Here is a 25667-nt window from a genome sequence, read left to right on the forward strand (position 1 = left end):
CGTTCTCGGCGCCGTTCGTGCTGCGTCTCTGGGCTCCGCGTACCCCCCACCTCTGCTCAGGCTCCCGCAAAACTTTTATTCTCTTGGGCCCCCCGGGGTGTCTGAAGGAATCGGAGCACTCGGCCGGCTCTGTGCTCCCCTGCAGCGCCGGCCCTAGAGGGGACCTGCATCCCTCGCCCGCCGGGCTCTCGCGCCCCGCGCCTTCCTCACCTGCTGATCGCACCCCGGAGCTGAGAGGGTGCACCCGAGCCGGGGCCGCGCGGACGCCAGCGCCCCCCGAACTCTCTCGCCTACCGTGGCAGACCTGCCCCGCGCAACTTTAACTTGATTCCTTGCGCCCAGCTCGGGCACTAGCTGCCGCTGCCGCTGCTGTTGCCGCCGCCGCCGCCGCCGCCGCCGCTGCCGTCGTCTCGGCCGCCGCCGCCTCACAAAGGCGCGCAGGGAGGGGAGGCGGCGCGGGCGGCGAGCACTGGCGTCCGTGCGCTAGGCGCGGGCCGCCGGGTCGCCGAGGCCGGGAGACAAAAGGGAAACTGCCTCTGTTGGCGGTGCCTGGTCGGAGTAGGGTGCCTCCTGCCTGGCTCCGCGGTCCTCCTCCTCCCCCCCGCCATCGGCTGCTGCTCCGCCTCCCTCCCGGCGGACCGTCCCCGCAGTGCTCTGGGACCCGCCAGCCTTCGGGGCGCGCGTCGCTGCTGGTGGTTCGGGCTCTAGCGATAATAAATGATAGAGGATACAATGACTTTGCTGTCTCTGCTGGGTCGCATCATGCGCTACTTCTTGCTGAGACCCGAGACGCTCTTCCTGCTGTGCATCAGCTTGGCGCTGTGGAGTTACTTCTTCCACACGGACGAGGTGAAGACCATCGTCAAGTCCAGCCGGGACGCCGTGAAGATGGTGAAGGGCAAGGTCGCAGAGATCATGCAGAACGATCGGCTCGGGGGGCTCGACGTCTTGGAGGCCGAGTTTTCCAAGACCTGGGAGTTCAAGAGCCACAATGTGGCGGTGTATTCCATCCAGGGCCGGAGAGACCACATGGAGGACCGATTCGAAGTTCTGACGGACCTAGCCAACAAGACGCACCCGTCCATCTTCGGGATCTTCGACGGGCACGGGGGCGAGGTAGAGTTTTCTGGGTCTGTGTGTGTGTGTGTGTGTGTGTGTGTGTGTGTGCAAATAACAGGACGTTGTGTGCTGGAGGGGGCGGGGAAGGGGTAAGACTTGGGTGCGAGGGGTGTGGTGAAGACCTGGTGCCAGATTGTCAAGCCACTAGTTCCAAGTTGCCAAAAAACATTTTTGGACTCAGACTTCTTGGGACTGAGGGTCCCTTTGGGAAGAGGGAGGGTCATCCTTAGCTTATATCGTGCCTCATCATTTTATGATGTTTCTCAAGGCCAGAACCCAGCAAATGACTGTGCTAGTTTTGCGGGGAGAGTTAATGGTTTCTACCGTGAACTTTGGCCTGGGGTCTCCGCGCCTCTGTTCTAGGGTTTGAGACCTAGGAATGCACAAAGAAGGAAGAAAATACCTTTGATTCTCATTAGGGAAAAGAGACACAAAATGCAGAGCCGAGTCAGTGAGAGCTCAGTGAGGATGAAGGAAGCTGTGACTCCTTCCCATCGCTTTCGCCTTGAGGAGGAACCCTAGGGACTTCCCTGCGCTTCTTGCCAACTCCATTAACTTTGCAAATGCAGTCGGGCTAGTGGACAGCAGCGCCTCGCTGGCCGCCTGTGTTTAGCTGGTTCTGCAGCCCGGCACCCGAGATGCCCCTGGCATTTGCAGAGGTGGCGATGCCAGATCTCGCCCCTGCGCCCTGGTGGAAGTGAGGCGCAGACGGCTCCCAGCTTCTCAAATCCTTTATTTGGGGTTCACGTGTTGAGGTTAGAAGGCCGGTTGAGGTCCCTCGCCCTCTTTTCTGCGGCACCCTGATTGCGCGCTGGGGCTCAGATTTCCTGGAGGTCCGGGGAGGATTGGCTCTGTCTGGTCCTTGGGCATGGGCCCAGTAGAAATAAGTGGCAAATGTGACTCCAAAGAGCACCGGGCCAGCCACCCCATCTCTTTGAATTTGGCAGTTTATAACAGTTTCATTGTTGCATACTCTTTTTTTTTTTTTTTTTTGGCAGCATACTTTCTTCCTTATGTCCTCCCTACCTTCTTCCCACCCCTTCTTCATCATTTCCCCCCTCCCCTCACAACCCCATGCTCCCATCCAACTTTCCCCCAACTCCCTTCTTAGCCCTTCTGATCTCTGGGTGGGCTGTAGGGGATGTCATTCTCTTTCAATCTTTGCTTGTTCTTTGGCATTTGTTTTGGGTGAATATTGAGAAAGCTTTCAATTAGTTATCTTATCTGCATTCTATCTCTGATATTAAGTCACTTCACCTACCACTCTGCTAATCTGACCACGATGCTGTATCTACCTGCCTTGTAGAACCAGGTTTGCCAGGAATGGCAAACTTAGTTGGAAAATTTATTTGGTGGAGCAGCAATCAGTTTTTGCTCTTTCCCATTCACCCTAGCTCTTTCTATTCTGACTTTCCAAATGAAGGTTTCCCATTGGTTGTAAATGCGTAGCCTCCTGTGTAGTGTGGGTTCCTTTCCCCTTGGTCAGGGAGTGGAGGAAAGATGTCAAGTTCATTGGAAGAGATGCTGTGTACTTGGGTACTAAAAGCATAGCTGAATGACATGGTTGCCAATATGATAACTGATACGTTTTCTTGCCTTGAGTCAGAATGTTTATATTTTCATTTTGTGTTCTAGACTGTGATGGGTCTTCTAATGAAGCTTATATTTCTTAAACATTTTTATAATTAAGTTGTTGGCAGATGAATCTGTTCCTGGTCTTAGAAAGCACAGCTTTATTTTTAATTTAGAGGTCTGTATGTAATGTTAATGTTGTGAAACTTTGGCTTTTGCTTGTCTGGTGTGCTCTGTTGGCATGTTTTTTTCTGCATGTGTAAGTGAATGCTATTTTAAATTTTTTTACATTGATATTTTAAAACCTGAAAATTGCAGACCCAAATTGGTTGAAAAATTTTCAGTACTGTCTTCTGGTAAATGTGTCACCCAGAAAGGGGACTAGATAAATGCTTTTATTTAACCAGAACTATTTTACATGTACAGGGCTTTTCATTAAATTTTTAAATAATAGAGAAGTGATTATTGTTAGAAAAAATTATGAAATGCTTTTTATTCTGCCTTACATTAAAAATCCCTCTCTTTGTAAAATAATCAATATTATCACATTTTAAGGTAATTTCTCTCTTGCCTTTTCTTTCTTTCAAAAAAAATCCCACCATCTAATTCTTACCTTTTGTGTTGTTGGGCTCCTTTAACATTCACCAGAGGAGGGTGCTACTGTTTGGTTTTGGTAGAGATGATAGTTATCTTCTTTCAGAGAAGAGAAAGCTTTTTATTATTTATACAGTATATATATGCTGCCTGTAGAGTGCTACAGAAGGTAACTGAGGAGGCTAATTTTATTTCTATTAATTCACACTAATAAGATAGGCTCTAAAAAAACCCCACCAGGGCCCATCTAGAATGGTAGTGCTTTTTAGATCCAGGAAGGACCTAAGCCACATCGTGTGTTCATTTTATCCCATTTTTAGATGAGATGTTTGTTGATGGCTGGAGAAGTTGTGACCTTCCTAAGGCTACATGCCTAATTCAAGGCCTTCCGTTTGGTGATTTTTATATGAAACCACTGGACAGATTAGTTTGCACATTAACCCGGAAAGGCAGATAACACACTAGGGATACAAAGGTGAATGAGACGTGACTCTCATTCTCAAAAAGTTTCAGTGTAGTGTCAGAGATAGACCTATATGCCAAAAACTTCAGCTATGGTATACATGGGGTGATAGGGAAACACTGAGGGGGGCATATAAATCAGACTGGGAGGTGGGAGCTTGGGAAAGACACCATTTACTTCAAGGTTGAAAGCATGGGTTTTGGCTTGACATCTAGCTTTGAATCTCTGCTCTGCCTTATACCTTGGGCAAGTTGCACTTTATCTGGGAGTTTTTAATTTGAAAAAGAATAATAGTGCATGCAAACTGTACCCTCATCAATTGCATCATACACTACCTAGAGGAATACCAATGGAGAGAAGGATATGGAAGAAGAAAGTTTAGAGACCAAAAAGTCTGCAGTGTTAGGGCAACAATATCCAAGGAGAGAGGCCATACATGTGAAAGCTACAACGTTGATCACTAGAAAGGTGTGTATGTTGGATATGTATCATTCATTAGAAATCCCCCAAACTCTATTTTCCTTTATTTTAACTTCTGGTGAACTGACTATTAAATCAGGATTCCCAGTATCCTAATATTGGGATAGCAATACCCTGGCTTCAGGTACAAATTTTCGGATTGGTTAAAAAGAATATTCTCTATGATTAATTAATAAATTAGTATTCTTTTTTTGAATCATATATGAACATTTATTCCAATACTGCCAGCAGTATGGGAGAGCAGCAATAAATTGGTATTCTTATTTGTACTCCAGGCTCTTATGAGTTGGGTTAGCATGAGTTAGTTCTCTTGAGTCTATTCAACTGTGTATTTTTGGCAAAGATATCTTTGGCTTTGTTATGTCAAGGACCAGACTCTGGATGGCTGCGATTTCTAGATGGATGAAATCTTAAAGAGCCTTGTCTTGATGGTCCTATAGGCCAGCTTCCTTGGTTGATATCCTTGGGCCCTTGAGACAGTCTAAACACCAATACTATGGGTAGATGGTTGACTGCATGTATGTATATGTGTGTGTGTGTGTATGTGTGTGTGTGTCTAAAGCTATGGCAGTGATTGTTTTGCTGTATAACAAAGATTAAAACAACTAAGAGGTAAAAAAAAATAGCTCAGGTTGTATCAAGTGATGTGGGAAGTTTATTTTAAAAATTAAAACATAATGTTTATCTATGAAAATTTTTGTGTGCTTACCTATAATTTTTATCCACAGGCAAAGGTGGGTTTTGTTTTATTTTTATATTATCTGAAGAAATATCACCAATTCTTTGAAGCAACTTTGTCAGTGTCCGTGGCTGAAACCTATCAGAAGAACAGATTGTTATGTATTCCATATGCTTATAGGCATTACTATATTAAAGGTCATATATTATTATATCATACATTTGACAAACAGCTTGGCCAGTGGTTAAGCTTAGAGTTCCACACTTCTCATCAGAGAGAAGCTGTACTTCAGATACTTGTCAGGGGCTACAGTCTTGAGGCTCAGCACTTCTCAGGAGCTCAGAAGAGAAACAGCTCATGAAGGGTTGCCTGAAGAAACTAACAAGTCTAGTTCTTTCGATGAGTGGTTCTTAACTTTTCTGGAGTCATGCTTCTCTTTGAGGATGTTGTGAAACTACAGACATATCCCCCAGAAAAAGGGACATGTGCATCAAGTTCTGTTTATAATTTCAAAGATAAGTGGATGCATGAAGCCTCTGGATTTTAGGTTAGTCTAGATACAATGAAATCTGTTTCTGATAAATCTAGACCTGCAGGGAGCTGTCTACTTGGACTCCTTGGCCCGATCGCCTTCCTCTCCATCATTTGCAAATACTGATTGGTGTGCTGGCTAGTGAGGGTTGTTATGAGGGGTGGTCTTCCAAAGCTGTCTGACAAATCAGCTGCAAGGATGTTATTGGGGACTTTTTATGCGGACCAAGGGAGAGATAGTTCTCTGATAGCTTTTTGTTTTTATCCGAAGGATGCCAAATCATGTACCTGATTGGATTGTTTTGTGTTTGTTGGCAGCTTGCAGTGTTAGAACCAAACCTCTGGCCTGCCTCTAGCAAATATGCGGAATTTTACTGAAAACATTCATTTGGTGCGTGAACTTCACTCCCAGGACAGCTTATCTTCCTACATTTGGCTTTCCTTTGTCCTGTTTCTGTCTTTCTCGTCTTACATATGTCATTTTATCTTGCTCTGGTATATGTATTTGTGTAAGCTTCATTGGATCCTTTCTGAAATGAGATATGATTCTGAATAAATAAATTATGAGTTGCACAATGAATGATCTGCTTTACAGACATTACAGCTGCTGCTGGTAAATGTTGGGCTCCCATATTACTGACGTACAAGAGGCCTATGGATTTAGTGTGGACAGATGCCTTATGGTTTAAGAGAACATTTGCATTATTTTGGTTTAAAATGGCACATTAGCCCTGGTTGGGTGGCTCAGTCGGTTGGAGTGTCGTCCATACACCAACAGGTTGTAGCTTTGATTCCCAGTCAGGGCACATACCCAGGTTGCAGGTTCAATACCTGGTCGGGGCAGGATGTGTTTCTCATATTGATGTTTCTCCCCACCTCCCTCCCTCCCTCCCTCCCTCCCTCCCTCCCTCTTTCTCCCCCAGCCCCCTCTGATCAATAATAATAATAAAAATCTTCTGGTGAGGATTAAAAAAAGGCATATTGTCATTTCTGACAAAAAGAGCGGGTGCTTCCCTCTTAATACCCATTCCCCCTACCCTTTGTAGGTGTAGGTGAGTGTAGGATTCTGGCTGCTGACCTTGGTGCATCTTCTGAACAGATTGTTTAGAAATTCAGTTCAGTTAAACCAACATTTTCTGTATACTCTGCCATAGGTGGAAAACAATGTTACAATGTTGTGCTCACTCTATGATACCCAAAGATGAATCAGTGCATTCTCTGCCCTCCAGAAGTATTCTATCTACTGGGAAAGATGAGCTTTTTAAAAACAGCAGAGCTTACCAGACCCACCTGAACCACCTGGAGGAGGGGAATGGCCTGACTCAGGGAGCTTCGGAAGTCTTGGATAATTTTTTAAAAGTATACATTTTTATTGATTTTAGAGCAGAAGGGAGAGGAAGAGAGAGCTAGAAACATCAAAGATGAGAGAGAATAAAAAATTGGCTGCCTTCTGCAAGCCCCCTACTAGGGATCGAACCCGAAACCTGGGTATGTGCCCTGACTGGGAATTGAGCTGTGACTTCCTGATTCATGGGATGATGCTCAACTACTGAGCCATACTGGCTGGACAGTCTTGGATAATTTTGAAGAGGAACTGACATTTGACAATATCCTAGCATTTCAATAGACAGAGGTTGGGTGGAGGGAGGATGAAAAGATGACATTACAGGTGGAAGAGCAGTGTGCCAATGGTCTGGAGGAAGTAAAATGCAGGCACAGTTGGGAGAAAGGCAGGTAGCCCCATGTCATGACCCAACTGCTGTCATTCTAGGAGCCCACTCATTATGTCTTTCCATATTTGAGGAGCACCCTCTGTGTTTTGATATACTTAGTATTGCTTTTGGGTTGACTATTTTTAAGTTAAATCTATTATTTAAAAAAGAAACTTCATATCAGCACTATAGTGGAAAATCCATACAATGAAACTCTTGGCCTCCAACTCACTAGAAGCTGTCTCCATCTTGATGGCATAGAGTGATTCTGAAAAGATTCCTCTCCTAGTCTCTGGTTACCTCTGTCTCCCTCCTTATGCGTTTTATGAGTAGAAGCGTGGCTTTTAAAATTTAACTGTTGGCCAGAATTTGAAGCGAGGCAGCCTGCTTGCTCCCTTCGCAGAAGGAAGTTACCTCTAATGATGCCATTCCTTGAGGTACCCCGGTTTGGAACAGCTTTCCACCGTGACTCACATGACAGATGAGATTTCATGTATGATATATCTCCATGGGGAGCCCAGAGTGATGGGCAGTTCCCAGTGTTCTCATAGAAACCCCACCTCATTTCTAATGCAGGTAAATGAGACGACATTATAGGAATAAACCTGAATTCTTTTTAGCTTATTTTAAAAAGTAAGTAATTCACAAGTTATGGTACTCGAGCCATTATTGGTCACAAATTGTGACATATTTACAATGACAGGATACACCAGTGTGCTGGGACCACAGTTGAGGAGCCTGGCCTGGGTTTAGTGTACACATAAGTGATGCTCTGGAACTGTTGTCAGCACTGATATTGAAAGCCACGCGGAGGAGCCTTGGGCTGTGGGCTGTAGATGTTGGAGAACCATTGGATAGTTTTGAGCAGAGGAATGGCATGTGATCCATGCTTCAGTAATCCTGTTCCTATAATCTATAGAGAAGATCGATGTGAATAAACAAGATAGAAAGGGGAGGGGAGGTAAATTGGTAAGGCTGGGCCAAAGTAGTGAAGATGAAACCCAGGGGTGTGGGCCATTGCTGAGAGAGAGGGGGAGGATGAATTAGAGACGCTCTGAAGTGGTAAGACTGCTGTCAGGGCGGCACCATCAAAATGAATGAGGGCAGTTGGATGAAGGAGGAAATTTGGACAATAGTGAGTTTGGCTATACATTTGTTTCCTTTTTCCTTAGATTTACACATTTTTCTGGGATTCATAAAACGTTTGTTGACCATTTGGTTGTTCAGTTTGTAAAACATTGTATCTGTCATACCTTATCTAAATGGACACATTTTAAAAGAGAAAAATATACATTGTTTATAATATCTAATTATCCAAATGATAAGACATTTCTTACTATTTTACCTTGTTAAGTTTAGGTGTTGTTACAAAGTCTAGCTTTTCCAAGACTAAAAAACAGCATGTTTTCATTCCTCTTCATTTCCCTGGCACTGATTTTAAAATAAAAAATATGTACATCATTCAGTCTCAGATCTAAGTGGTCCTCTAGGTGGTTCCTAGGCTCTGATCAATTTATTTATTTTTAATATATTTTATTGATTTTTTACAGAGAGGAAGGGAGAGGGATAGAGAGTTAGAAACATCGATGAGAGCAAAACATCGATCAGCTGCCTCCTGCACACTTCCCCACTGGGGATGTGCCCGCAACCAAGGTACATGCCCTTGACCAGAATCGAACCTGAGACCCTTCAGTCCGCAGGCCGACGCTCTATCCACTGAGCCAAACCAGTTAGGGCGGCTCTGTCCAATTTAAATAGAGGCAAATAATTCTTTAGGAACTCAGTTTTTTATAAAAGGTAATATTTTCATTTTGAGTGTTAATATTTGCAGCATTTGTTTTATTCTTAACTTCTATTTTGATCTTTGTCTACTTAAGTAATATTTTCTTGTGGTTTAACTTTTTTCACTATTTTAATAATACTACTTAATGAATATTAAAATAAATCCAGAGCAAGTTAAAATATTTTAAAATAAATTAATTTTAAAATTATAAAAGTAATATGACTACATGATAGATAGTATAAACCCCAAAATTAATCCAAATCTTATTATCCTGTGATATCCACTATTAAGATTTTGGTGTATTATTTGCTTATATTTTTTATATGCATTTTAAAAAATACGTTTTTAGTGATTTGAGAGAGAGGGGAGGAGAGAGGGAGAGAGAGAAACGTGGCTCAGTTGCCATCCCTACAGGGATCAAACCGGAAATCTGGACATATCCAAGATCCTGCATTTGGTGTATTTCATCCCTGGGAACTGCTTTCAATGAAGAAGCAAATGCAGTCCAGCAGGATGAGACTTTTCATCTAAAACTAATCTCATAGATAAGAGATGATAGAAATAGCAGTGGGGAAATGTTAGGGGCAAGAAAGGAATATTGGGGACTGGCTATGGTTGTGGGAAATATTGATCATGTTCTGTTAACCAGGATTGCCTTGTGTTGGTTAAAGAAAGGACATTCTGACCTGGCTGGGCGTTGTACACCCTCGGGACCTGGGAGTCAACCTTGGAATTTGGTCCATTCTCCTGGAAAGATTTTGATTGCCCAAACAATGGAGTCCCACTCCAGCCTCCTACTTTCCCATGCCTGTAATCCCTACTTCCCCATGCCTATAACCCAATTCCCCTGTGTGATCTTTGTCCTGCCCTATATAAGCAGCTAGCTTATGGGGGCAGCAGAGCAGATTTTTGTGGATGACCTGCTGCTCTCCCATACTGCAGGCAGTATTGGAAAAAAACAGTCCTTTTCTGAAAACAAAACAATACAACCCTCCCTCCCCCTTACACCCCCCCCCCAATTAGCCATTCACAATAAACAATAATGGTTTATGTTTTTTTTAAAAAATATTTTTATTGACTTCAGAAGGAAGGGAGGATAGACAGATAGAAACATCAATGATGAGAGAGAGTCTTTGATCGGTTGCCTCCTGCACACTCCCAGGGGGATCGAGCCAGCATCCCAGGCATGTGCTCTTGGCCGGAATCGAACCTGGGACCCTTTAGTCCACAGACTGATGCTCTATCCACTGAGCAAAACTGGCTAGGGCAGATTTGTGTTTTATTTTAAAGTAATAAAGGCTTGACTTTAGGAAAGTGTATGGGGTGAATATATCCTTGCATAATTTCTCTTCATCCAGAAGCACTGTTTTGTTTTTAGAAGACCAAATAATGTCTTACTACCAAAATGATTGTTAATTTTAAACAGCAAAATATTATTTTTCTCATTTGTTTATAATACTGGAGTTGGTATGTTTAGTTTGAGCAGATGCTAGTCTTGTGTTTCCATTCCAGGAGGCTACTTAATAAATTACTCTCTTAGTCAACCTTAAGTCAAGCCCAAGCTTTGGTGATGGCTAGTTATAATCTGTTTTTAATATAAATATTCAAAAGCAAAGTTTAAATAAACAAAGGAAGCCATCATTTAAAATAGTCACTAGCATTATAGTACTTTTTATAGCTTTCTTTTATAGTTATAGCCCTCCCTTGAAAAGTATGAAATATTTTAAGTAAATATTCATGTAGAGAAAAACCATGCATACTGATAAATTGATATCCTTTCAATGAACTTGAAATCTGTGCTATGTAAAGCTGTGCTTAAAGAGTGAAGATATAGCCCAGCTGGTGTGGCTCAGTGGTTGAATATCGACCTATGAACCAGGAAATCATGGTTCGATTCCCGGTCAGGGCACACACCAGATTGCAGGCTCATCCCCAGTTTGGGGCCTGAAGGAGGCAGCCAATCAATGATTCTCCCTCATCGTTGATGTTTCTATCTCTCTCTCCCTCTCCCTTCCTCTCTGAAACCAATAAAAATATATTTTTTAAAAAAGTGAAGATAAAATATTTTACATTTGAAAAACAAATCTATAAATTTAATTACTTGATTTCTCTGGATCATTTTTTACCCTTTCACTATTTAGTGAGAACAGGCCCCAATGTCATGGACCCTTAGCTGCCTCAACCCTTCCTAGAATGAGGGAGGGCTATGGTAATTGAGTCTGTAAAGAATGAGACTTCCTTTCCTCCTTTCCTTGAAGACTAAGGAGTTCCTGTCTGCCTCGGGGCATGGGGTTCCTCTGAAGGTAAGTTGGGGGCCACTGCATATAATTGTGCAAGAGGGACATGTACAGCAATACCAGAGACACCATTTCCTCATGTGTCCAGAAGAACTGTCTGCTCCCCAAGCTAGGTAGCGCTGGGTCTATAATCACTTGGAAAGAGCATCCTTCTCTAATTTGTACAAAAATGAACGGTTCCATAGCATTAGGTTTCTTTCTGAGACTCACATTCTTTATCATACCATCCATCACTGTTACCCTCCATATTCTACACCTGTGTGAGCAGCTGACAGATAATCTATGTGTCTTACTTGCTAAACCAAAGACCAGTTATCCATTGCACAGCGTGTCAGAAAACCTTATGACTTCCCTGGAGAAGTGAACACTTATTTGCATTTGCTTTTCCATGATAATATTCCAGGTTTTGGTCATTATAAATGTGAGTGGGAATTTAATGCCCTGTAGTAATAAATCTTAAATATTTCAAATTGTATCTTTAATAAGACAGTCTCTATTCAGCACTGCTCTTGGACAGTAAAGATTTTAATCTAAAACCACTTAAAAATTATTCTTTTAGCTATAGAATCACTACAGGGTTGGAATGGTTCTATTCTAATAAGTATATAATGCTATTTAAAAAAAATCTAATAAGTATTTCATTTCTCTTTTTAATTAAGTAAATTAACTTTCAGTTAAATTAGTCACTGGACATTTTCTGGCCAAAGAAGTCTGTACTGACATTGTCAGGATTTTATGGAAATTGATTCATAGGATTTTAGTCATGTTTGCTTTTTTCCTCCCTAGAATAATGAGGTGCATTTGCTACAACAACTGGTTTACATAGGTATATGATAAATATGGGTGTCCTAGAGTTTGGGATTAAGAAGTTTTTACTTCTCTTTTATTTCAGCACTTAGATGTTTTTCTCAATTTCTGTTGAGAAAGAAGATAAATTTTGTCTTTAGATAGGCTTGGCAGGAATCTTGAATTGTCATATAATCCAAATATAGTGCCTAAGGCTTCACAGCTACATGAATAATCTATTTTTAAAGACTTTCATCAAGGAGAATCCATTTGTCCCTGAAGAATTTTTTTTCTCTGTAATCCTTTCTTTCAGGAAATTCATCTTATTATGGGAACTAGGTCTCTTTGGTTTAAGCTTATTTCTCTTTATTTGGCCCTCAGCCGACATACATTAGGTTGTTGCCATTCATATTTCAGTAAGGTTATAGTAATAGTTTCCTTTTCCCCCTCCCCCATTTTAAATAAGTGCATCAATGTATGAGAGAAACACTCATCTCAGAGAAAAAGGAGACACAAGGTAATTTCTACCAAAGACAGTATCGAGCTAGTTTGGTAATAAAGGGAACATCTTCCAGTTTTACAGATTAGTGGAGTAAATTCTAGCTAGATACCTAGATGGTGCATTAATTGGAAGTTTTTGGTGGCAAGTGATAGAAAACTCAACTGGCAGCAGCTTAAACACTAGTGACATTTATCGTCCAACATAAGGAAAGGAATGGAAGTAGTTGTTTCCAAGACTAGTGAATTCGGCAGTTCAGTAACTTCAAGCCTTTTCTAGAACTGCATCCAGAGATACGAGAAAGAAACTGTATTCTTACAGTCTGAGGAAAACCTGTCTAGAAACTACCGCTCATATCTCCTAGGTCAGAATTGTCTAAACCCATGACGTGGCCATGGGGATACTATCGTCTTGGTGAACTCTGACCCAACATAGTTCACCTTGGGTTCAGCCCAGCCCCCTCTGGAAGTCCTGAAAGCTTGAAGGTGAACAAAACTAGGGTTTTGTTAGCTAGGAAGAAGGGGAATGGTTGGGAATGGTTGTTGGTGGGCCCCACAAGTGGTAATGGGGTTCAGAGATGGTGGCCTGGAACATTTCTTGTCTGCACATTAGCAAATTCATCAGACAGTGGGGCTATAAAAGTATATAACACTGACATGGGGAAAATTAGCTGTAGAAGACTTTTAAAAAGGGTAAACCATCTTATTTTCAATTGGCTTCAGGATGACTTTGCCTGGGAGCTGAGATGTAAATTTGGTATTTTAGGACCCTAACAAATCTTAAGAAACGATTAGGTAGTTTTGTAACTCAGATTTTCTCTCTGTTCTGTGTAAATTAGCAACAAGGAGGGGCCTGAGTGTTTAGAAAACAACAAAGTGGATTCTTTTCCTCTAATATATGTTGTTCAGTATGGTTAATGCTGCTGATGAATGTGAAATGTATTAATGTACCACAGCGGTTCTTCTGTTGTCTGTCCATTTCTATTTGACTCTCTTCCTGTTTTAGACAATGAATTTGTTGGTAAAATTCAGTAGAATTTTTGTCCCTTAAATATTAGATATTGTAACTTAACATTATTATTTTAAATATTTTAATTGATTTCAGAGAGGAAGGGAGAGAGAGAGAGAGAGAAACATCAATGATGGGAGAGAATAATTGATCGGCTGCCTCCTGCACACCCCACACTAGGGATCCAGTCCACAACCCAGGCATGTGCCCTGACCAGGAATCAAACCATGACCTCCTGTTTCCTAGGTTGATGCTCAACCACTGAGCCACGCTGGCTGAGCTATGATTTTGTTTTAAGGTATTTGTCCAGCCAGTGTGGCTCAATGGTTGAGCATTAACCTATGAACCAGGAGGTCACTAAGATCAATAATAATAATAATAATAATAATAATAATAATAAAAAGATATTTGACTCCACTTCAGGTCAAAGAGAAGAGATTCCTGGGAGGTTCAGAATTTTTGTACACATTTTGGAGGGGGACAACCTGGCAGTGGTCTAGGATACAGAGAGAGGGGAGGGCGCTAAGTCTTCAGATTTTCCTATAGACCAAATGAATGCACTTGGAGTAAATTCTGTGTGTGAAGATGAAGTACTCACCCTACCGCTGCTGCTACAAATTGGTTACAATGAGGGCATCTTTTAATTATGTTGTTCTGACTGATCACTGCCAGTCTATACAAGTGCCTACTGACTAACCTTCCCATTTAGTTTTAATAGCCTTTCTGGTGATTCATTCTCTCCTTTTTTCCCCTCAAGATATGCAGTCATATTGTCTACAAGAAATGTTAATTGTGTTTCCTACTTTCTAAATAATTATACTTTTTGTTTTTGATTTTTTTTGCCTCATGACATGAACTAGAACAGAACAATGTTTTGTAATAGTCACGATAGTGGGTGTTATCCTGTTACTGTACTTGAGATTATTTTAAAAGTTTGAGATGAGCCCTAATTGGTTTGGCTCAGTAGATAGAGCGTCAGCCTGCAGACTGAAACGTCCCAGGTTTGATTCCGGTCATGGGCATGTACCTTGGTTGCGGGCACATCCCCAGTAGGAGGTATGCAGGAGGCAGCTGATCGATGTTTCTCTCTCATGGATGTTTCTAACTCTCTATCCCTCTCCCTTCCTCTCTGTAAAAAATCAATAAAATATATTTAAAAAAAAAAGAAAATCCAGTTTCTATTTAAAAAATAAATAAAAGTTTGAGAGGAATGTGAAATGGCTTCCATTTATGGATAACAGGGCCAACATTTTTTTTTATTAATATAATGAAAGATGAAAAACCAGTGGTAAAGTAGGAGCCAAAGAAGAAAGGATGATCATAGTGTAGAAACATAGAGAATGAATGATCACAAGAATGGATTAGAACAGGTGATGCTGAAAAGCAGTGGGCATTGATTGCACTGATCACACAAACACTGTCTTTGAGGGAAATTGTCATCCATTTCACAGAAATGTCCTAGGATCCAGTGGTCGGCAAACTGCAGCTCGCGAGCCACATGGATAGGGGCTTAATCACAAAGAACAACAACAGCCTGTAATCATTGGAATCGAGAGTCTAGGTCAGTGGTTGGCAAACTCATTAGTCAGCGGAGTGGCAAACCGCGGCTCGTGAGCCGCATGTGGCTGGTGAGCTGCAGTTTGCCGACCACTGCCCTCGGAGAGCATTAGTCTAAATCATAGGCACAATATCGACTGAACAGGATACTGTTCTGCAGGTTGTGGACAACCTGGAGAGATACACACACACACAGGAAACTGTCCCCCTGGAGCCGGAGGTCTGGTGCTATCTGCTCTGGCATTTCAGCTGGTTTTGATGAAGGGTGTCCTTGTTTTATCTGGGATTCCTTTGTAGAAAACCCTTGCTCTCATTTTCACTACCTGTCTTGTAAGGAAGCTGTAGCTGCTTAAGGAACAGTCTCATACTGTGTGGGGTTTAATGTACAAAGACAAAATCATGCATAGCCAAAATTTCCCTTGCAAGATTTTTCAAATCGTCCATAAAAAAAGTGATTTTGTACCTCTCATTCTGTAGACTATATACTATGTAGTTATAAACATAATATCCAAAGTAATGTATAGTATAGAATAAAGTATATGCATATAAAATAGAGCTTAACAGTGTTTTAAATGATATAGAGTATCTTGAGTTTGTGTAAATTTGTGAATAATACCATTTCTCTGTACCTTCTATATGATAATAGAGTAAGAAAGTGAAGAATATTTTGGTTTTTCAGGTGGTGACAGGAACTTTTTTGTTTTAAAGAGAGCATATTGTATATATCCTAGTGTGATCACTTTGAGAAAATGTCATTTCTTAAAATTTTAATGATACAAAGCAGAGTAAACATGTGGCTTTTTGGAGTTAGGAGTAAGATGAATATATCCTGATTATTTTTAAAGTCAATTTTAGAAAGATAATTATAATGCCATATTGAATACTTTATTTTTGATCTAAGTGCCAGCCATATCTTTGGCAGCAGATGGGAATATAGAGAGATGGACACTCAGCCTGGTAATTTATACTCATAAACACATAGAAAAGGTTTACACTTGCTGTTTCTTTCTGACCTATATGGCTTGAGACCCTGCAGGATTTTATTATCCTTTGATTTCAGAGGAGAGACCAATGGGGAATCCGACCTCTCCTTCTTTGCTGGCATCTCTCCTGAGCATCTGATATGGTTCCTTCAGGCCTAAAACTGTTTTGGTAAATGTCTGCTCCTGGGTTTGTCTGAGAATGAGACTCTTTGAGCAGCAAAGAATTATTGGAAAGGAAGCTTTTATTTTTAATACCTACGAGATCCAAGTGGCTGCCGATGAAGAAATCACACGGGTAAGGAACTGGGATCCTGACAGTGTCCAGGGCAGCTCTGCACATCTCTGCGCACCCCCCTCTCCCAGCCACAGACCCTGCTCTGATCCGCAGAGCCACACAGAGGTGGAAGTTCTTTATCCCCAAAATATTTTGTATTGTACAGTTTTAGACATGAAAGAGTTCAGGTAAGCATTTACTTTGGAAATATTGCTTAAGTAGGCATTCTTTGATGAAAGGACAGCTAATTCCCCCCTCCCCCCCAAAAAAAATAGAATAACAGCGGGAGTGCCCAACTAATATTCCCACTTTACCAGAGTGATACCTTCATGGTGACTTTATGTTATGGTTATTAGGACATCTACTTTCTTCACTTAAGACATTTTAACATTGATGCAATGTTTTTTGGTACGAATTCCCTCTTCAGATTTTTCCAATTGACCCAATTCTTCTTCCTTTTTTAAAATATATTTTTATTTATTTTTTACAGAGAGGAAGGAAGAGGGACAGAGAGCTAGAAACATCAATGAGAGAGAAACATTGATCAGCTGCCTCCTGCATACCCCCTACTGGGGATGTGCCAGCAACTGAAGTATATGCTCTTAATCGGAATCGAACCTGGGACCCTTCAGTCTGCAGGCATCTGCTCTATCCACTGAGCAAAACTGGCCAGGGCCCAATTCTTCTTTTTAAAAACAGTTTTATTGGGGTATGATTGACACACAATACACTACACACATTTAATATATAATTTGATTAGTTTTGTGTATGCCTGTGAAACCATCACCATCATCAAGATAACAAACATATCCATCACCCTCAAAAGTTTCTTCACACCCCTTTGTCATGCCTCTCTTCTGTTCTTCTTCAATCCCTCCATCTCTAGGCAACCACTAATCTGCTTTCTCTCACTATAGATTTAGTTTTCATTTTGTAAAATTTTACAGAAATGGAAAGTTACAGTATGTACTCCCTATTTTTTTGCCTCCCCCTGCACATAATCATTTTGAAATTCATCTATGCTGCTACATCCATCAATAGTTTATTCGTTTTTATTGCTTAGTATTCTATTATGTGGATATACCACAATTTGAACATCCATTCACATGTTGTTGGACATTTGAGTTTCTTCTACTTTTTGCCTGTGAACATTCATGTACATGTCTTTGTATGGCTTTTATTTCTCCTGGGTAAATATCCTAGGAGTAGATTGGCTGGATACTATGGTAGGTGTATGTTAGTTAAAAAAAAACAAAAAAACTACTAAACTATTCTACAAAGTGGTTGTGCTATTTCACATTTCATTCAGTGGTATATGAGAATTCCAGTGGCTTTACATCGTTGCTGGTCTTTTAAATTTGAGCTGTTCTAGAAGTGGTTTCTCAATGTGGTTTTAGTTTGCATTTTCCTAATGACTAATGATGTTGAGTATCTTTTTAGGTACTTCTTTGTAAACATGAAAGAGGAATGATTATTAAATCTTGTTATCTTATAAAATCTGACTTTTGTCCTTGCCTCTGTGGTGTGAGTGAAAAAAAGAGCAAGAGAGGTGAAAGGGCTAGACATGATTAGACATGACCCCCTCTTACCGAAAGGAGAGAGGCCCAGAAGTATAGCCTAGAAATAAGAGGTGTTGACAGATTGCACAAGGTAACCAAGAAATCAGATGAAACAAGGAGAGCGGGAGAGAAAGACTAGGGCCTGTGACTACTAACGATGGTTTGTATTATCAGAGTCTTTCATTTTTCTAAAACCACATATTCTTTTTTTAAATATATTTTATTGATTTTTTACAGAGAGGAAGGGAGAGGGATAGAGAGTTAGAAACATCGATGAGAGAGAAACATCGATCAGCTGCCTCCTGCACACTCCCCACTGGGTATGTGCCTGCAACCAAGGTACGTGCCCTTGACCAGAATTGAACCTGGGACCCTTAAGTCCGCAGGCCGACGCTCTATCCACTGAGCTAAACTGGCCAGGGCTAACACCACATATTCTTGTATTCCAGAGTAAAAATCTGAATGAGATTTCTCTTAGAAAAAATTCCTTTGAAAGCACAGACTATAGACATTGCTTCTGCTTTCTTCCTACTTACTCATTTCCTCTTGCCACCGGCCACCTTTTCAAATCTGGTTTTTGGAAGGTTTTCAGGGTCTCATAATTTCCACATGTGCTGGCTTGTTTTCAGCCTCATCTTCTTAGGTGTTTCTGTAAGATTTGGCTTTCTTGACCACCTCTGTCTTCTTGAGACTCATCTCCTTGGTACCACTTATATTTTTTTGCTCCTTCTCTGACTTCTTTGGGGGTTTGACTTCCTTCATGAACCTGCATTTCAAGGAGGGCTGTACACGGTGAGCTGGTCTCCTTTTGTTTCTTTGAGCCAGAATTTTTTTAAAAAAATATATTTTATTGATTTTTTACAGAGAGGAAGGAGAGAGAGAGAGAGTTAGAAACATCGATGAGAGAGAAACATCATCAGCTGCCTCCTACACAACCCCTACTGAGGATGTGCCCACAACCAACGTACATGCCCTTGACCGGAATCGAACCTGGGACCCTTGAGTCTGCAGGCCAGACGCTCTATCCACTGAGCCAAACCGGTTAGGGCTGAGCCAGAATTTTTGCAGCTTCCATGGATTCAGCCATCCTTTCTGAGTGGAGGGCTCTTCTTCCCATCTAGAGGCCATATCACCACATGCTGACATAATATTTTGTTTCTGGGTATCACTTCCTGAACTACCTATCTGAAACTGAATTTGCCTCCTGTGTCCCAAGATTCATTTTTTCTCTAGATGTGTCTCTTCCTCTCATGGGGCTGTCATTGCCTCAGTCTCCCATTCCTGAAACTACCATGTCATCTTTTTTTTTTTTTTTTTTGTATTATTGATTTCAGAGAGGAAAGGAGAGGGAGAAAGAGAGAAACATCAATGATGAGAAAGAATCATTGATCAGCTGCCTTTTGCATGGCCCCCACTAGGGATTGAGCCCGCAACCCTGGCATGTGCCCTGACAGGGAATTGAACCATGACCTCCTGGTTCATAGATCGACACTCAACCACTGAGCCACGCCAGCTGGGCTTACCATGCCATCTTTGTTTCTTCCCTCTTCATTTAAGTCTGTGAGATTTTGTATAATACCTCTCATCTCTGTCTCCATCTTTATAGTTAGACCGACACCATGCTCCTTCAGGCTTTCATTTCTTCCCGCTAGGATTGTGACAGTGGCTTCCTAACTGTTCACTTAGTCTCTGGTCTCTCTCCATTGAATCCATTCACTGATGATAGATCGGTCTTCTAAGAAACTCTCTGGGCGTATACATGGTTTCTTTCGAAAAAGTCTATGATTTCTTTCAACCATGATTTATTGCTCTGAAATTTGGCTTTTGGGTTGTCCTGATGGCATCCCTGACTGCTTTACCTTATTCAACCTTATCTTCTGTCATTCCCCTACAAAACTCTGCACTATAGCAAAATTGGTCTCTTCACCATTCCCCGAATACCTGATGGACGCACATGCCCACTGCTGTTATTTTGTTAACCATTTCATTCTATGAGAGATTTCTCATGCTTTATTTCAAGGCTCCTTTCAATTTCCAGCTTAAAATAGTCATTTCCTCCTTTGAACTTATGGTCTGTGACAGGCCATTGAACATGTTGTGTTAGTGTTCATTTTTAAGGTACTTTTCTTCTCTAACCAGAGTTCAACTTCCTTGAGTTTCTTGTCTCTGTTAGGTCCCCACGGTGTGCCTCCACTGATCCAGATGGCTTGCATTCTAAAAATAATGCCTCACAATAATTCTAGAAACAGTGATGCTTAACAAATGGAAAGAAAATGCTAAGTTGCATGACTGCATTTGTTATCACTTATATCTGTTGGATACCAGAGAGCTCTGCTCGTTCTGACTGTCAAGTGCCTGCGGCATGTGGGACGCTTTCATCGATGTGCTCACTGAATCCTCAGGGTCCTTTGAGGCAGCTGTTGTTTATCCCCATTTTATAGTTGGGGAAACTGAAGCTCAGACTTCTGTGTGCCCAGGGTTACACAACTACTAAGTGGCAGAGCTAGCATGAAAATACTTTCCATGTCTGCCTGACTTTAAAGTCCTCCTCTTCTCTGCACCACACTGCCTTTTGCAGGCCTGGTTTGGCAAGACATTCATATGGTGGTTGTTTCTGAAGTACTGTTAGCACTCTGCTTCTGACACGTTAGATTATCTGTAATACATGTTTCAAGTACATGTGAATAAAATCAAATTGAGATGAAGTAAGTTATTTACATTATTCATTGTATTTACACTTCATTGTTTGTTTGTTTTTTTTATCAACTCTCATGTCTTGTGCTTTGTATCGTCCTTGCAGAGCCCTTTAAATAATGAACAAGGAAAATGCAAATTAAATATATAGATTTGATTGCCTTGTCACAGACCATAAGGAGGGAACTGTTACTTAAAGCTGACATGACCAAGCAAGAATTCATGGAAAAGTTGGAAATTGAGAGGAACCTTGAAATAAGGATAAAAGACAGATAGCTGTGGGGAAGAGAAATGAGAAATATCTCAGAGAAGGGAATAGAGTTAACAACAGAATTAAAACCTAGGCAAGTGGTTTTCATCAGTTTGACAGGTAACTATTTCTGGTTGTAAGGCAGGAATTTTGAGAATTGAGGCTGGCTCCTCAGAAGAAGCTGGGCAATATTCTCAGATTTAACTCCATCTGCCCTTCAAAAGGTGGTTCAGTTATTTCCTCAGGGGTGTTATGGATTATCGGACATTAGACTTGCCTCAGTTTTCAAATATTAAGTACAAAAGAACATGTCCTAGAGCTCAATAGAAGAAAATTCAGTCTAGAGTTTTCCTTTCCAAAAGCATCATGCAAAGTAAAATTATACATAGTATTTAGTGAGTATCAAAGAGTGGGGAAATGTAAATGAACAATTTCATCTGCCTGGAGGTGGAAATAGGGATTCGTAGACTTAAGATTTGGCACTCAGACATGCTTGGTTTGTACTCAAAGAATGGAAACATCAGATAAGTTGCACAATAGAGTAGAAAACAACGTATTGATACTGTGAAAATACCTTAGAAAGGAATAGAAATCATCGACTCGGTCTTATTTTGCCAAATGTCATCAGAATATATTTGTTTCCTCTACCCTAATTATTGAGTTAAAGGAATGGCATTTTATTTTATTTTATTTATTTTTTAAAATATATTTTTATTAATTTCAGAAAGGAAGGGAGAGGAACAGAGAGATAGAAACATCAATGATGAGAGAGAATCATTGATTGGCTGCCTCCTGCATGCCCCCTACTGGGGGTTGAGCCCATAACCCAGGCATGTGCTCTTAACTGAAATTGAACCCAGGACCCTTCAATCCTCAGGCTGACACTCTATCCACTGAGCCAAACCAGCTAGGGCAAGGAATGGCATTTTAGAAAATGTCCAACATGAGAAATTTATAAATTCTCAGGTACAAAATGGACATTTTCTACTTTTGGGAACTTTATGAATCACGTTGAAAACCAAAGTAACTCAATTCATAACACCATCAGCTACCTTCTTCTAGGCTCTTCCAACTGTGCGAAACAGAACTTGCTTGTGGGTTGTTTTAATAAGCCATGCAGTTATTACTAATCACCATTTCAGAGAAAAGTGAGGTATCCCAGGATAAAAACATGATATTTCCTCAAGCATTAGATTAAGTTTCCCCTTGGCCATATTGAATCTGAGTTGCAAAACATTTTTACCTTCCTGAAATTGGGGAGAACTTATAGCTATAAATGGTTAGGTTAGCACTATGTCTGTTTTTCCTGTTTAGTTATTGTATGTCTACTTTCAGATGTACTGTACCACCTCAGTGCCTTATTCGGAGTGGGTACCCCATAAATGTTTGTCAGATTAGCCTTATCGTGGAATTAGGGAAGATTAGCACTATGAAGAGTCTTTTCCATTTCTTCTAGAATGAGCATTTAATCTAAATACTTTCTAAAATATTTTCCTAAAAATTTTAAAATTGTGGTAAAATCATTTAACAAAATTTACCAGCTTAACCATTTTTTTAAGTATAGAGTGTAGTAGTGTTAAGTATATAGTAATCCCTTCTTATCCACGGTTTTGATTTCTGTGGTTTCTATTACCCACTGTCAACTATGGTCTGAAATAGTAAGCAGAAAATTCTAGAATTGATTCATGAGTTTTAAATTGTGTGCTATTCTGAGTAGTGTGATGAGATCTCTGGCCATCCAGCCCTGACCCTCCAGGATGTGAATCATCCCTTTGTCCAGCAGGTCCAGGCTGTATACACTCTGCACCCGTCAGGCACTTACTAGCCCTCTTGGTTATCAGATCGACTGTCACAGTATGACAGCGCTTGTGTTCATTACTTAATAATGGCCCCAAAGCGCAAGAGTAGTGATGCTGGCAATTCAGATATGCCAAAGAGAAGCCATCAAGTGCCTCCTTTAAGTGAAAAGTATAATCAATAATATATTTTAAGAGAGACTAATATTCACATAAGTTTTATTACATTATATTGTTATAATTGTTTTATTTTATTATTATTGTTGTTAATCTGTTACTGTGCCTAATTTATAAATTAAACTTTATCATAGGAATGTATGCATAGGAAAAAACATAGCATATATTGGTAGGGTTCAGTACTATCCCCAGTTTCAGGTATTCACTGAGGGTCTTGGGATGTATCTCCCACAGATAAGGTGGGTGAACTCCTGTATGCACATTGTTATGCATCATCTCCAGAATGTTTTAATCTTGGAAAACTGAAAGTCTATACCTATGAAACAACAATTTCCATTTCCACTTATCCCTATCTTCTGGTAACCAGGAGTCATTCTGTCTCTATGAATGACTACTTTAGATACCATGTAAATAGAATTACTCAATATTAGTTAAGGAACTAATAAAGTCTTCAATAATATTTTTTAACAACTCAGTTTCCCTTTTATTTATTTTATTTTTTACTTTTATGGACATACACACATTCAAAAAGTGCATGTCATAATTCTATAGCTTGATGAATTTTTGCAAACTGAACACACTCTTGCAGTCAACATCTAACTCAAGCAACAGTGTTACCAGTAGCTCAGAAGCTCCATTCATGTTCCTTTCTGGCTATTATCCTTTCATTTTTAGAAAGAAAAATGTTTTTTCTGACATTAGAAACATTTTGTGACATTTGAACCTATTCATGGCATTATGTATACTTTTAATAGCTATGGCTGACAGTTATAGCCTTAGCGATGGCCTTATATGTTCTTATTTTCTTTTGCTTTACAAAGCACATCTGGAAAGGGATTACGGTCCTGCAGGTTTTTACATTTGGACATAGATAGGCTGAGTGATCTTATAGATCTTTCTCGACAAATAGGTGATGTGTTTCTTGCTTTTATTGGTTCATAGATAGAAGTCCATTGAAACCAAAAAGCTGTCCAATTGTATTAAAAGAAAAGGAAAATGGCTTGGCTACACCGCCCCCTTAGATGTCCTGTCTAAAAGCATTCCACATTCAAAAGAGTTCAAGCACATGAAAGAAATCCTCTGGTGGAGGCAGGCCACACAGTGCTAGGTGCACTTGCAGGCCCTTGTCTCCCACCATCCAGTGAGGTGAGTAGGCCAAAGGACTGGCAATTTCTGAAAGTAATGGACTGCAGAGTGTTTACCCTGCTTTTGTCTGGACATATTTAGAAAACCAATGGAATTTTTTTTCAGAAAGCAACTTCCCTGGAGAAGAATAAAAAAAATGGAGGTTGAGTTTGAGGCTTTTTATATCTTCTTTTTGAAATCAAAGTACAGAACACAGTAACTCTGAAACCACCAGGAAATTAGCCTTGCCTTGTGTGTCTTGTTGAACTTCCTGGGCCCCGCTAATGGCTCTGCTAAAATATTGTGCATGCATTTCAGAATGCCATTACTTATTTTTGGCCGCTCTTTTATTTCTTGAGATTTACTTTTTTTTTTTAATTGAGGTAGAATTCACATAACATAAAATTTACTTGCTTCAAGTGTACAGTTCAGTGGTTTTTAGTATATTCATAAAGCTGTAAAAACATCACCCACTATCTAACTCAAGGGCATTTTCTTCACCCCAAGGAGAAACCTCCTGCCCAGTAGCTGTCATTCTCCATTTGATTTATTTAGTTTTGCCAAATAAATGTTGTCATTGTTATCTTTATTCCATAGAGTTGTTTCTTCTGGACGGTGTCATGACAGGTGTATGCCCTTTCACACAGAGTTTTGCCCCATCTTGTGTCTGTTCTGAAGTTGATTTGGGAGTGCATTTTTCAGCACTACCACCAACACCATGTTGACTGAAACTGTTATAGGACATTAGTCACAATCACTTATAAAAAAAATTTCAATGCAGCTGGTGGGAATGCAGACTGGTGCAGCCACTGTGGAAAACAGTATGGTGTTTCCTCAAAAAATTAAAAATGGAACTTCCATTTGATCCAGTAATCCCACTTCTAGGAATATATCCCAAGAAACCAGAAAGGATATATGCACCCCTATGTTCATAGCAGCACAATTTACAATAGCTAAGATTTAGAAATAGCCTAAGTGCCCATCAGCAGATGAGTGGATTAGAAAACTGTGGTATACAGTATCTACACAATGGAATTTTATGCTGCTATAAAAAAGAAGGAATTCTTACCATTTGCAACAGCATGGATGGACCTGGAGAACATTGTGCTAAGCGAAATAAGCCAGTCAGACATGATCTCACTCATTTGTGGAATATAATGAACAACATAAACTGATGAACAAAAATAGAACCAGAGTCATAGAAGCATCGAATAGACTGTCCAACCTATGAGGAAAGGTGGGGGGTGAGGGGGTAAGAGATCAACCAAAGGACTTGTATACATGCCTATGAACATAACCAATGAACACAGTAGGGGGGGGTGAGGGCATGTGCTGGGGGGTGGGGGCAGCCGGGGAGAGGTCAATGGGGGAAAAAGGAGACTTATGTAATACTTTAACAATAAAGAATTTAAATTAGAAAAATTTTCAGTGCAATATGAGTAACAGTTCCCACACTCAGTTCCCACAAAACTAACTGAGTGTGACGAGGCATTCTGATTACCTGCGAAAGTTGGCCTGTGTTTTAAAAGTTCAGTTGATTGAAAAATCAAGTCTTGATTGTGGAAAAGCTAGGTTTTGAAAAAAAATGCATAAAATGTATTTGTAATTACACTTAGTTGATTTCTGAAGGACTGGGATTGTTTCTAAATGAATGAGATTATCCTACTTCAGAAACTTTAGATTAAAAATTTTTTTGAATCTGTATTTTTATTATTTAAAAAATAATGTA

General features: G+C 40.5%; 1 protein-coding gene across 1 annotated transcript in view; it reads left to right on the forward strand.

Moving 5' to 3' along the window:
• The first annotated feature begins 412 nt into the window (after positions 1-412).
• Positions 413-25667, forward strand: part of PPM1L (protein phosphatase, Mg2+/Mn2+ dependent 1L) — a 238857-nt gene continuing 213602 nt past the window's right edge. Inside the window, exon 1 of the mRNA XM_008142248.3 lies at positions 413-1116. Within this exon, the coding sequence (XP_008140470.1) occupies positions 718-1116 (399 nt within the window). The 5' untranslated portion in view covers positions 413-717. The remainder of the gene's footprint in view (positions 1117-25667) is intronic.

The sequence above is a fragment of the Eptesicus fuscus genome, chromosome 3 (genome assembly GCF_027574615.1).
Source record: "Eptesicus fuscus isolate TK198812 chromosome 3, DD_ASM_mEF_20220401, whole genome shotgun sequence".
NCBI lineage: Eukaryota > Metazoa > Chordata > Mammalia > Chiroptera > Vespertilionidae > Eptesicus > Eptesicus fuscus.